The sequence below is a fragment of the Orcinus orca genome, chromosome 2, assembly GCF_937001465.1.
Source record: "Orcinus orca chromosome 2, mOrcOrc1.1, whole genome shotgun sequence".
NCBI lineage: Eukaryota > Metazoa > Chordata > Mammalia > Artiodactyla > Delphinidae > Orcinus > Orcinus orca.
In genome coordinates this window covers 123,330,108-123,342,544 of record NC_064560.1, presented here as the reverse complement: position 1 = coordinate 123,342,544, position 12,437 = coordinate 123,330,108, and the positions used below count along the sequence as shown (strand labels likewise).

The 12,437-nt window shown below is 40.6% G+C and overlaps 1 protein-coding gene across 2 annotated transcripts in view; it reads left to right on the top strand.

Moving 5' to 3' along the window:
• FMN1 (formin 1) overlaps positions 1–12,437 on the top strand; it is a 424,285-nt gene that overhangs the window by 382,554 nt on the left and 29,294 nt on the right. For both annotated transcript variants that reach the window (XM_012534548.3, XM_004274037.3), the window contains one exon: positions 10,260–10,311. In XM_012534548.3, the coding sequence (XP_012390002.2) occupies positions 10,260–10,311 (52 nt within the window). The remainder of the gene's footprint in view (positions 1–10,259; positions 10,312–12,437) is intronic.

The window sequence follows — 12,437 nt, the reverse complement described above, 5'->3', positions numbered from 1 at the left end:
GTATAATTGCTTTACAATGGTGTGTTAGTTTCTGCTTTATAACAAAGTGAATCAGCTATACATATACATATATCCCCATATCTCTTCCCTCTTGCGTCTCCCTCCCACCCTCCCTATCCCACTGCTCTAGGTGGTCACAAAGCACCGAGCTGATCTCCCTGTGCTATGCGGCTGCTTCCCACTAGCTATCTGTTTTACATTTAGTAGTATATATAAGTCCATGCCACTCTCTCACTTCGTCCCAGCTTCCCCTTGCCCTTCCCCGTGTCCTCAAGTCCATTCTCTATGTCTGTGTCTTTATTCCTGTCCTGCCCCTAGGTTCTTCATAACGAGTTTTTTCTTTTTTTTTTTTAGGTTCCATATATATGTGTTAGCATACGGTACTTGTTTTTCTCTTTCTGACTTACTTCGCTCTGTATGACAGACTCTAGGTCCATCCACCTCACTACAAATAACTCAATTTTGTTTCTTTTTATGGCCGAGTACAATTCCGTTGTATATGTGTGCCACATCTTCTTTATCCATTCATCTGTCGATGGACACTTAGGTTGCTTCCATGTCCTGGCTAATGTAAATAGAGCTGCAATGAACATTGTGGTACATGACTCTTTTTGAATTATGGTTTTCTCAGGGTATATGCCAAAGAGTGAGATAGCTGGGTTGTATGGTAGTTCTATTTTTAGTTTTTTTAAGGAACCTCCATACTCTTCTCCATAGTGGCTGTATCAGTTTACCTTCCCAACAGGGTTCCCTTTTCTCCACACCTTCTCCAGCATTCATTGTTCGTAGATATTTGACGATGGCCATTCTGAGTGGTGTGAGGTGATACCTCATTTTACTTTTGATTTGCATTTCTCTAATGATTTTGATGTTGAGAATCCTTTCATGTGTTTGTTGGCAATCTGTATATCTTCTTTGGAGAAGTGTCTATTTAGATCTTCTGCCCATTTTTGGATTGGGTTGTTTGATTTTTTTTTTTGATATTGAGCTGCATGAGCTGCTTGTAAATTTTGGAGATTAATCCTTTGTCAGTTGCTTCATTTGCGAATATTTTCTCTCATTCTGAGGGTTGTCTTTTCATCTTGTTTACGGTTTCTTTGGTGTGCAAAAGCCTTTAAGTTTCATTAGGTCCCATTTGTTTATTTTTGTTTTTATTTCCATTTCTCTAGGAGGTGGATCAAAAAGGATCTTGCTGTGATTTATGTCATACAGTGCTCTGCCTATGTTTTCCTCTAAGAGTTTTATAGTGTCTGGCCTTACGTTTAGGTCTTTAATCCATTTTTAGTTTATTTTTGTGTATGTTGTTAGGGAGTGTTCTAATTTCATTCTTTTACATATAGCTGTCCAGTTTTCCCAGCACCACTTATGGAAGAGGCTGTCTTTTCTTCATTGTATATGCTTGCCTCCTTTATCAAAAATAAGGTGACCATATGTGTGTGGGTTTATCTCTGGGCTTTCTATCCTGTTCCATTGATCTATATTTCTGTTTTTATGCCGCTACCATACTGCTTTGATTACTTTGTAGTAGCTTTGTAGTATAGTCTGAAGTCAGGGAGCCTGATTTCTCCAGCTCTGTTTTTCTTTATCAAGATTGTTTTGGCTATTCAAGGTCTTTTGTGTTTCCATACAAATTTTTTGTTCTAGTTCTGTGAAAAATGCCATTGGTAGTTTCATAGGGATTGCACTGAATCTGTAGATTGCTTTGGGTAGTATAGTCATTTTCACAGTGTTGATTCTTCCAATCCAAGAACACAGTATAGCTCTCCACCTGTTTGTATCATCTTTAATTTCTTTCATCAGTGTCTTATAGTTTACTGCTATATGTTCTGCTATGTTCAGCTAATTTTGGATCCTGCTACTGTACCAAATTCATTTATTAACTCTACTAGTTTTCTGGTGGCATCTTTAGGGTTATCTATGTATAGTATCATGTCATCTGCAAACAGTGACAGTTTCACTTCTTCTTTTCTGATTTTGATTCTTTTTATTTCTTTTTCTTCTCTGATTGCTATGGCTAAAACTTCCAAAACTATGTGGAATAATATTGGTGAGAGTGGGCAACCTTGTCTTGTTCCTGATCTTAGTGGAAATGGTTTCAGTTTTCCACCATTGAGAATGATGTTGGCTGTGGGTTTGTCATATATGACCTTTATTATGTTGAGGTAAGTTCCCTCTATGCCTACTTTCTGGAGGGTTTTTTTTTTTATCACAGTGGGTGTTGAATTTTGTCGAAAGCTTTTCCTGCATCTGTTGAGATGTGATCATATGGTTTTTACCCTTCAGTTTGTTAATATGGTGTATCACATTGATTGATTTGCATATATTGAAGTATCATTGCATTTCTGGGATGAACCCCACTTGATCCTGGTGTAAGATCCTTTTAATGTGCTGTTGGATTCTTTTTCCTAGTATTTTGTTGAGGATTTTTGCATCTGTGTTCATCAGTGATATTGGCCTGTAGTTTTCTTTCTTTGTGACATCTTTGTCTGGTTTTGGTATCAGGGTGATGGTGGCCTCGTAGAATGAGTTTGGGAGTGTTCCTCCCTCTGCTATATTTTGGAAGAGTTTGAGAAGGATAGGTGTTAGCTCTTCTCTAAATGTTTGATAGAATTTGCCTGTGAAGCCATCTGGTCCTGGGCTTTTGCTTGTTGGAAGATTTTTAATTGCAGTCTCAATTTCAGTGCTTGTGATTGGTCTGTTTATATTTTCTACTTCTTCCTGGTTCAGTCTCAGAATGTTATGCTTTTCTAAGAATTTGTCCATTTCTTCCAGGCTGTCCATTTTATTGGCATATAGCTGCTTATAGTAACCTCTCATGATCCTTTGTATTTCTGCAGTGTCAGTTGTTACTGCTCCTTTTTCATTTCTAATTCTGTTGATTTGAGTCTTCTCCCTTTTTTTCTTGATAAGTCTGGCTAATGGTTTATCAATTTTGTTTATCTTCTCTAAGAACCAACTTTTAATTTTATTGATCTTTGCTATTATTTCCTTCATTGCTTTTTCATTTATTTCTGATCTGATCTTTATGATTTCTTTCCTTCCGTGAAGTTTGGGGGGTTTTTTTTTCTTCTTTCTCTAATTGCTTTAGGTGTAAGGTTAAGTTGTTTATTTGAGATGTTTCTTGTTTCTTGAGGTAGGATTGTATTGCTATAAACTTCCATCTTAGAACGGCTTTTGCTGCATCCCATAGGTTTTGGGTTGTCGTGTTTTCATTGTCATTTGTCTCTAGGTATTTTTTGATTTCCTCTTTGATTTCTTCAGTGATCTCTTGGTTATTTAGTAATGTACTGTTTAGCCTCCATGTGTTTGTATTTTTTACAGATTTTTTTCCTGTAATTGATATCTAGTCTCATAGCATTGTGGTCAAAAAAAAATTCTTGATACAATTTCAAATTTTCTTAAATTTACCAAGGCTTGATTTGTGACCCAAGATATGATTTATCCTGGAGAATGTTCCATGAGCACTTGACAAGAAAGTGTATTCTGTCGGTTTTGGATGGAATGTCCTGTAAATATCAATTAAGTCCATCTTGTTTAACACATCACTTAAAGCTTGTGTTTCCTTATTTATTTTCATTTTGGATGGTCTGTCCATTGGTGAAAGTGGGGTGTTAAAGTCCCCTACTATGATTGTGTTACTGTCGATTCCCTCGTTTATGGCTGTTAGTATTTGCCTTATATATTGAGGTGCTCCTATGTTGGGTGCATAAATATTTACAATTGTTATATCTTCTTCTTGGACTGATCCCTTGATCATTATATAATGTCCTTATTTGTCTCTTGTAATAGTCTTTATTTTAAAGTCTTTTTTTTTTTTTTTTTTTGCGGTACGCGGGCCTCTCACTGTTTGGCCTCTCCCGTTGTGGAGCGCAGGCTCCGGACGCACAGGCTCAGCGGCCATGGCTCACGGGCCCAGCTGCTCCACAGCATGTGGGATCTTCTCGGACTGGGGCACGAACCCGTGTCCCCTGCATCGGCAGGCAGACTCTCAACCACTGCGCCACCAGGGAAGCCCTAAAGTCTGTTTTATCTGATAGAAGAACTGCTACTCCAGCTTTCTTTTGATTTCCATTTGCATGGAATATCTTTTTCCATCCCCTCACTTTCAGTCTGTATGTGTCCCTAGGTCTGAAGTGGGTCTCTTGTAGACAGCATATATATGGGTCTTGTTTTTGTATCCATTCAGCCAGTCTATGTCTTTTGGTTGGAGCATTTAATCCATTTACATTTAAGGTAATTATCGATATCTATGTTCCCATTACCATTTTCTTAATTGTTTTGGGTTTGTTATTATAGGTGTTTTCCTTCTCTTTTGTTTCCTGCCTAGAGGAGTTCCTTTAGCATCTGTTGTAAAGCTGGTTTGGTGGTGCTGAATTCTCTTAGCTTTTGCTTGTCTGTAAAGGTTTTAATTTCTCCATCAAATCTGAATGAGATCCTTGCTGGGTAGAGTAATCTTGATTGTAGGTTTTCCCCTTTCATCACTTTAAATACGTCCTGCCACTCCCTTCTGGCTTGCAGAGTTTCTGCTGAAAGATCATCTGTTAACCTTATGGGGATTCCCATGTATGTTATTTGTTGTTTTTCCCTTGCTGTTTTTAATATGGTTTCTTTGTATTTAATTTTTGATAATTTGATTAATATGTGTCTTGGCGTGTTTCTTCTTGGATTTATCCTGTATGGGTGGGACTCTCTGCGCTTCCTGGACTTGATTAACTATTTCCTTTCCCATATTAGGGAAGTTTTCAACTGTAATCTCTTCAAATATTTTCTCAGTCCCTTTCTTTTTCTCTTCTTCTTCTGGGACCCTGATAATTCAAATGTTAGTGTGTTTAATGTTGTCCCAGAGGTCTCTGAGACTGTCCTCAATTCTTTTCGTTCTTTTTTCTTTATTCTGCTCTGCAGTAGTTATTTCCACTATTTTATCTTCCAGGTCACTTATCCGTTCTTCTGCCTCAGTTATTCTGCTATTGATTCCTTCTAGAGAATTTTTAATTTCATTTATTGTGTTGTTCAGCATTGTTTGTTTGCTCTTTCATGCTTCTAGGCCCTTGTTAAACGTTTCTTGTATTTTTTCCATTCTATTTCCAAGATTTTGGATCATCTTTACTATCATTACTGTGAATTCTTTTTCAGGCAGACTGCCTATTTCCTCTTCATTTGTTTGGTCCAGTGGGTTTTTACCTTTCTTCTTCATCTGCCCTGTGCTCTGTCCTCTCATTTTGCTTAACTTACTGTGTTTGGGGTCTCCTTTTTGCAGGCTGCAGGTTCGTCGTTCCCATCGTTTTTGGTGTCTGCTCCCAGTGGGTAAGGTTGGTTCAGTGGGTTGTGTAGGCTTCCTGGTGGAGGGGACTAGTACCTGTGTTCTGGTGGATGAGTCTGGATCTTGTCTTTCTGGTGGGCAGGGCTGTGACTTCATTATGATTTTAGGCAGCCTCTCTGCTAATGGGTGGGGTTGTGTTCCTGTCTTGCTAGTTGTTTGGCATAGGGTGTCCAGCACTGTAGCTTGCTGGTCGTTGAGTGGAGCTGGGTCTTAGCATTGAGATGGAGATCTCTGGGAGAGTTTTCACTGTTTGATATTACGTGGAGCCGGGACATATCTGGTGGACCAATGTCCTGAACTCGGCTCTCCCACCTCAGATGGACAGGCCTGACACCTGGCCGGAGCACCAAGACCCTGTAAACCACACGGCTCAGAGGAAAAGGGAGAAAAAAGAAAGGAAGGAAGGGAGGGAGGGAGGGAGGGAGGAAGGGAGGAAGGAAAAATAAAGTTATTAAAATAAAAAATAATTATTAAACATATTAAAAATTTTTAAAGTAATTAAAAAAAAGAAAGAGGAGAGCAACCAAACCAAAAAACAAATCCACCAATGATAACAAGTGATAAAGACTATACTAAAAAAACCCCAGATAGACAGAACCCTAGGACAAATGGTAAAAGCAAAGCTATACCGACAAAATGACACACAGAAGCATACACATACACACTCACAAAAAGAGAAAAAGGAAAAATATATATATATCGTTGCTCCCAATATTCACCTCCTCAATTTTGGGATGATTCGTTGTCTATTCAGGTATTCCACAGATGCAGGGTACATCAAGTTGATTGTGGAGCTTTAATCCGCTGCTCCTGAGGCTGCTGGGAGAGTTTTACCTTTCTCTTTTTTCGCACAGCTCCCGGGGTTCAGCTTTGGATTTGGCCCCGCCTTTGCGGGTAGGTCGCCTGAGGGCGTCTGTTCTTCGCTCAGACAGGACGGGGTTAAAGTAGCAGCTGACTAGGGGACTCTGGCTCACTCAGGCGGGGGGAAGGGAGGGGTATAGAATGCAGGGCCAGCCTGCGGCGGCAGAGGCCAACACGACGTTGCAACAGCCTGAGGGGCGCTGTGTGTTCTCCCAGGGAAGTTGTCCCTGGATCCCGGGACCCTGGCAGTGGCGGGCTGCTCAGGCTCCCGGGAGGGGAGGTGTGGGTGGTGACCTGTGCTTGCACACAGGCTTCTTGGTGGCTGCATCAGCAGCCTTAGCATTTCATGCCCGTCTCCAGTGTCCACGCTGATAACCGTGGCTTGCGCTCATCTCTGGAGCGCGTTTAGACAGTGCTCTGAATCCACTCTCCTCGCGCACCCCGAAACAATGGTCTCTTGTCTCTTAGACAGGTCCAGGCTTTTTCCCCTACATTCTTTTTTATTTTTTAATATTCTTTTCCATTACGTTTATCACCGGATATTGAATATAGTTCCGTGTGCTATATAGGAGGACCTTGTTATTTATCCATTAAATATATACTAGTTTGCATCTGCTAATCCCAAACTCCCCTTCCATGCCTCCTCCATACCCCTTCCCCCTTGGCAACCACATGTCTGTTCTCTATGTCGGTGAGTCTGTTTCTGTTTCATAGATAAGTTCATTTGTGTCATATTTTAGATTCCACATGTGATATCATATGGTGTTTGTCTTTCTCTTTCTGTCTTACTTCACTTAGTATGATAATCTCTAGGTCCATCCATGTTGCTGCAAATGGCATCATTTCATTCCTTTTTATGGCTGAGTAATATTCCACTGTATATATGTACCATACCTTCTTTATCCATTCATCTGTTGATGGATATTTAGGTTGTTTCCATGTGCTGGCTACTGTGAATAGTGCTGCAGTGAACATTGGGGTTGCATGTATCTTTTTGAATTATAGTTTTGTCCAGATATATATGCCCAGGAGTGGGATCGCTGGATCATATGGCAACTCTATTTTTAGTTTTTTGAGGAACGTCCATACTGTTTTTCATAATAGCTGCTCCAACTTACATTCCCACCAACAGTGTAGGAGGGTTCCCTTTTATCCACACCCTCTCTAGCATTTGTTATTTGTATACTTTTCAGTGATGGCCATTCTGACTGGTGTGAGGTAGTTTTAATCTTTGATCTCATTGTAGTTTTTATCTTTTATGTGCCTGTTGGCCAGCTGTATGTCTTCTTTGCAGAAATGTCTTAGGTCTTCTGCCCATTTTTCGATTAGGTTACTTGTTTTTTTGTTGTTGAGTTGTATGAGCTGTTTGTATATTTTGGAAATTAAGCCCTTGTTGATCACATCTTTTGCAAGTATTTTCTCCCATTCTGTAGGTTGTCTTTTCATTTTGTTTATGGTTTCCTTCACTTTGCAAAAGCTTGTAAGTTTGACTTGGTCCCATTTGTTCATTTTTGCTTTTATTTCTATTGCCTTGGGAGACTGACCTAAGAAAACATTGGTACGATTTATGTCAGGGAATGTTTTGCCTATGTTCTCTTCTAGGAGTTTTATGGTATCATGTCTTATATTTAAGTCTTTAAGCCATTTTGAGTTTATTTTTGTTTATAGTATGAGGGTGTGTTCTAAGTTCATTGATTTGCATGTGGCTGTCCAGCTTGCTGGACCACTTGCTGAAGAGACTTCTTCCCATTGTATATCCTTGTCTCCTTTGTCAAAGACTATTTGACCATAGGTGTGTGGGTTTATTTCTGGACTCTCTATTCTTTTTCATTGATCTATATGTCTGTTTTTGTGCCAATACCATGCTGTTTGGATTACTGTAGCTTCGTAGTATTGTCTGAAGTCTGGGAGGGTTATGCCTCTTGCTTTTTTCTTTTTCCTCAGGATTACTTTGGCAATTTTGGGTCTTTTATGATTCCATAGAAATATTAGGATTGTTTATTCTAATTCTGTGAAAAATGTCATGGGTAGTTTGATAGGGGTCACATTAAATCTGTAGATTGCTTTGGGTAGTATGGCCATTTTAATGATATTAATTCTTCCAACCCAAGAGCATGGGTTATCTAAATGAAAGGAATCTTAAGGCTCATAGAGATTATGACTTGATGATTTTTCTAGACATTTTTAAGATGTCTCGTGTAAGAATTGTATTATCATATATGACAGTATTATCTTTTTTTTATTGGAGTATAGTTGCTTTACAATGTTGTGTTAGTTTATACTGTACAGCAAAGTAAATCAGCTATACGTATACATGTATCCCCTTTTTTGGATTTCCTTCCCATATAGGTCACCACAGTGCACTGAGTAGAGTTCCCTGTGCTATACAGTAGGTTCTCATTAGTTACCTTACCTATTTTATACATAGTATCAATAGTGTACATATGTCAATCCCCATCTCCCAATTCATTCCACCCCACCTTCCCCCTTGGTATTCATATCTCTACATCTGTGTCTCTATTTCTGCTTTGCAAATGAGATCACCTATACAACTTTTTTAGATTCCACACATATGCATTAGTATACGATATTTGTTTTTCTCTTTCTGACTTGCTTCTGACTTACTTTCTCTCTCTGACTTACTTCACTCTGCATGACAGTCCATCCACGTCTCTACAGATGACCCAATTTCGTTCCTTTTAGTGGCTGAGTACTAGTCCATTATATGTATGTACCACATATTCTTTATCCATTCCTCTGTTGATGAAATAGCTCATGCAGCTCAATATCAAAAAAGCAAATAGGGGCTTCCCTTGTGGTGCAGTGGTTGGGAGTCCGCCTGCTGATGCAGGGGACGCGGGTTCACGCCCCGGTCTGGGAGGATCCCACGTGCTGCGGAGCGGCTGGGCCCGTGAGCCATAGCCGCTGGGCCTGCGCGTCCAGAGCCTGTGCTCCGCAACGGGAGAGGCCACAACAGTGAGAGGCCCGCATACCGCAAAAAAAAAAAAAAAAAAGCAAATAACCCAATCAAAAAATGGGTGGAGGACCTAAATAGACATTTCTCCAAAGAAGACATACAGGTGGCCAACAAACACATGAAAAGAGGCTCAACATCACTAATTATTAGAAAAATGGAAATCAAAACTACAATGAAGTATCACCTCACACTGATCAGGGTGGCCATCATCAAAAAATCTACAAATAATAAATAAAGGGAACCCTCTTGCACTGTTGGTGGGAATGGTAAATTGATACAGCCACTATGAAGAACAGTATGGAGGTTCCTTAAAAAACTAAAACTAGAACTACCATACGACCCAGCAATCCCACTACTAGGCATATACCCAGAGAAAACCATAATTCAAAAAGACACATGCACCCCAATGTTTATTTTCTGATCAGAGAGAAGAATATGTAAAAGAACCACCCCCAAATGAAACCTCCCCGTTTCCCTGTGGTCCCTGCGGAGTGTGGGTTCTTAATCTGTCAATTCAGAATTCTACCTCAGCATCGTTGATTTCCTTAGTAATTTTAAGTATTTTTTCAGTGCATTTAAAAACATTCTCAGAAAAGAGACCATAGGCTTCCCTAGACCATGGGTGTAGAGACAGAGTATGCAAGGATTACAGTGAATTCCTCTGAATCTGAGCAGAACTACTGCAGGTGGTACTGGGTTTATTTTGTGGTAGTGGTTGTTGTGGGGAAAGGGGGAGTGCTGAGCACATGGCAAGGCTCCCAAAGAGACCAGCTATAGCTAGGCTGACCACGTGATCCAGTCTGGCCAGGAATGTTACAATTTAAGCCTTGGCCCAGAGTAATTAGTAATATTCCCCCCTTTCAAAACTATCCCAGAGAGAACCATGAATTATATGGTCACCATTAGCTATAGCTGTTATCAAGAAAGCCGTGGTAGTGGATGTAGCGAATTGAGTACAATTGCCAGGACACGTGGTAGGGCCTTCCAACCCCTGAATTCGGATTTATTTTGATAATGAATGGGTATAATCAAAGTTAGAAGATTACACAAAGGACATGCTGGAAGAAAATACGATTTTAACCATAATTATTTCTTTCACAGCCAAAAAAGAGCATACAGTGGAAGAAAGTCACTTGGAGAATGCACAGAAAAGGTAAGCAGCTCTGAACTGGCCCCAGGTCTTTCTTTGCCTAGCCATTCTTTTGTTATTATCAAGAACCGTCAACACCAGCCGTCTCCAGCACTTTTTCATCTTCTCTGAAGGCAAACTCTGTACTCATTAAACCATAACTCCCCCGTTCTCTCCTTCCTTCAGCCCCTGGCAACCACCATTCTACTTTCTGTCTCTGTGACTCTGACTGCTCTAAGGTACCTCATGTAAGCAGAATCATACAGAACGTTTCCCTTTTATGATTGGCTCATCTCACTTAGCAAAATGAATGACTAGCCATTCTTTTGACCCCATCTGCTAAGACTCTGCATCCAGCAGCAATAAGAGTCTAGGGAGAGCTAGAGTGAAAGCTCCAGGAATAGGACTTGGCAATAGTTTTCCTCAAGAAGCAGGGAATCATCCGGAAGTGACTCACCTGCCTCAGGAGTCAGGACACCATTTGCATCTGTTTGCCTCTCCTCCACTGCTCTGCTCCTAGACACTTCACGGACGCTGGGAACAGTGGGGTCCTTCTTAGTGTTACAACTAGATTAAAGCATTATGGAGGATATTGTAAACAAGGGACAAATGGGGAGAAGGGACTTCCCTCTCTATGTGCACAGAAAAGGGGAAGAGACCCCAGAGGTCTTCTATTCCCCCTCCCACCTACCTCAGGCCTCTTCTATGTTCTTCCCTCTCTTCACAGACACCCAAGCGGAACCATCCACCTCACCTGGTAGAGCCCAGTAATCATTGGCTGTGATCCCTCATGGGGGGTCTTTCTTTTTTTCAGTTGGCCAGGTTAGTCAGCTTGGCTCTCCCTCCCTCTTAGAAAGGTGAGGGGGGGCATACACGGAGGCTTTCTCATATTCAGGGCTGAGAACTGAGATAAATTTTGCTGGGACCCGTTCTACAAGTACGAGAAAATTAAATAAGAGATAAGGACAGGAAACAGTAGATAAGGGAAAATGAGCTTTACAAATGTGTGAGGAGGGGATTTCATTCAGTGCAGGTGAACAAGTTCTAGAAATGAACGTTTTTCCTCCCGTCTCACCACAATCTCCGAGAGTACTGAAAGCCTATAGTCAGTGCTCTGTTCTGCCTTGACAGACACTGACATCTTGCCCTGCTTCCCGCTGTAAGTGCCAATAGAATAAATATGCAGAAGGAAGCAAGACGAGGGCAAATCTTGCATCTTTCTAAGGGCAGACATGTTCTTGGTCATGACTATCATCTCTGCATGATAATCTTTGACAACCAAGACAATCACATGATTCTGTTTATAGATTTTTAGGTTGTGCCCCCTTATTGGCCTTATCCCCTATAGAGCTTACATTATCCCTGTAGTAAGCTTCCCTTCGTCGGTGTGTCAAGCTGGTGTGTCTGTGTTATAGACGTATCCCATAGGCATAAAAAGGACCATCAACACATGGGTATCAGGCCAAGCAGAATTTCACTTTCTAAGGTGGATGTCAAATTTCTAATTCTTCTTCAGGATTCTGGCTTCAGGAAAAGGGGGCCCGTGGGAGAGGGGCCGAAGTTGGTGCTGTGCATTAGCTATGCTGAGGGGGGTCATAAATTTCGGTTGTCAGCGTTTTCCGTGACTTTGTGGTGAAGGTAGTCTAGCTTTCATGTCATACATGAAATATGTTAGATCCCATCTTTAACGTAGAAACCACAGTTGTTTGGTTACAGTCTTGAAGGAGGTTGGTGGTCAGTGTTGCAACATTCGAGTGAGATTTAGGAAATTCTTATGTTGTATTCTCAAGAGAAACAATTTACTCTGAGGCTAAGGAATATTTGCTTTTCCTCAGCAGTTTCTAAAGGCATGCATGAGGGGCAATAAGCGGATATGTTCCGCCCTGGCATCTCAACACTGCAAAAGTAAAACCGTTCCCTTTGCCGTGGGCTCTTTGATATAATCATTGGCTGAACTCTCAAAATGTTTAGCTGAATCGAAAAGATAGAAATCAGACAAGGAATTACAGCAGAGAGAAAAGGAGTCAGGGAACAGTTGAGAGTGAAGCAGAAAAGTTTTATAGAACACAACGTATGATGAGAAATAAATCTTTTCAATGTTGAAAGCTATTTTAGTTATCTGCTGAGAAACAGAAATTTCAAACAGCACG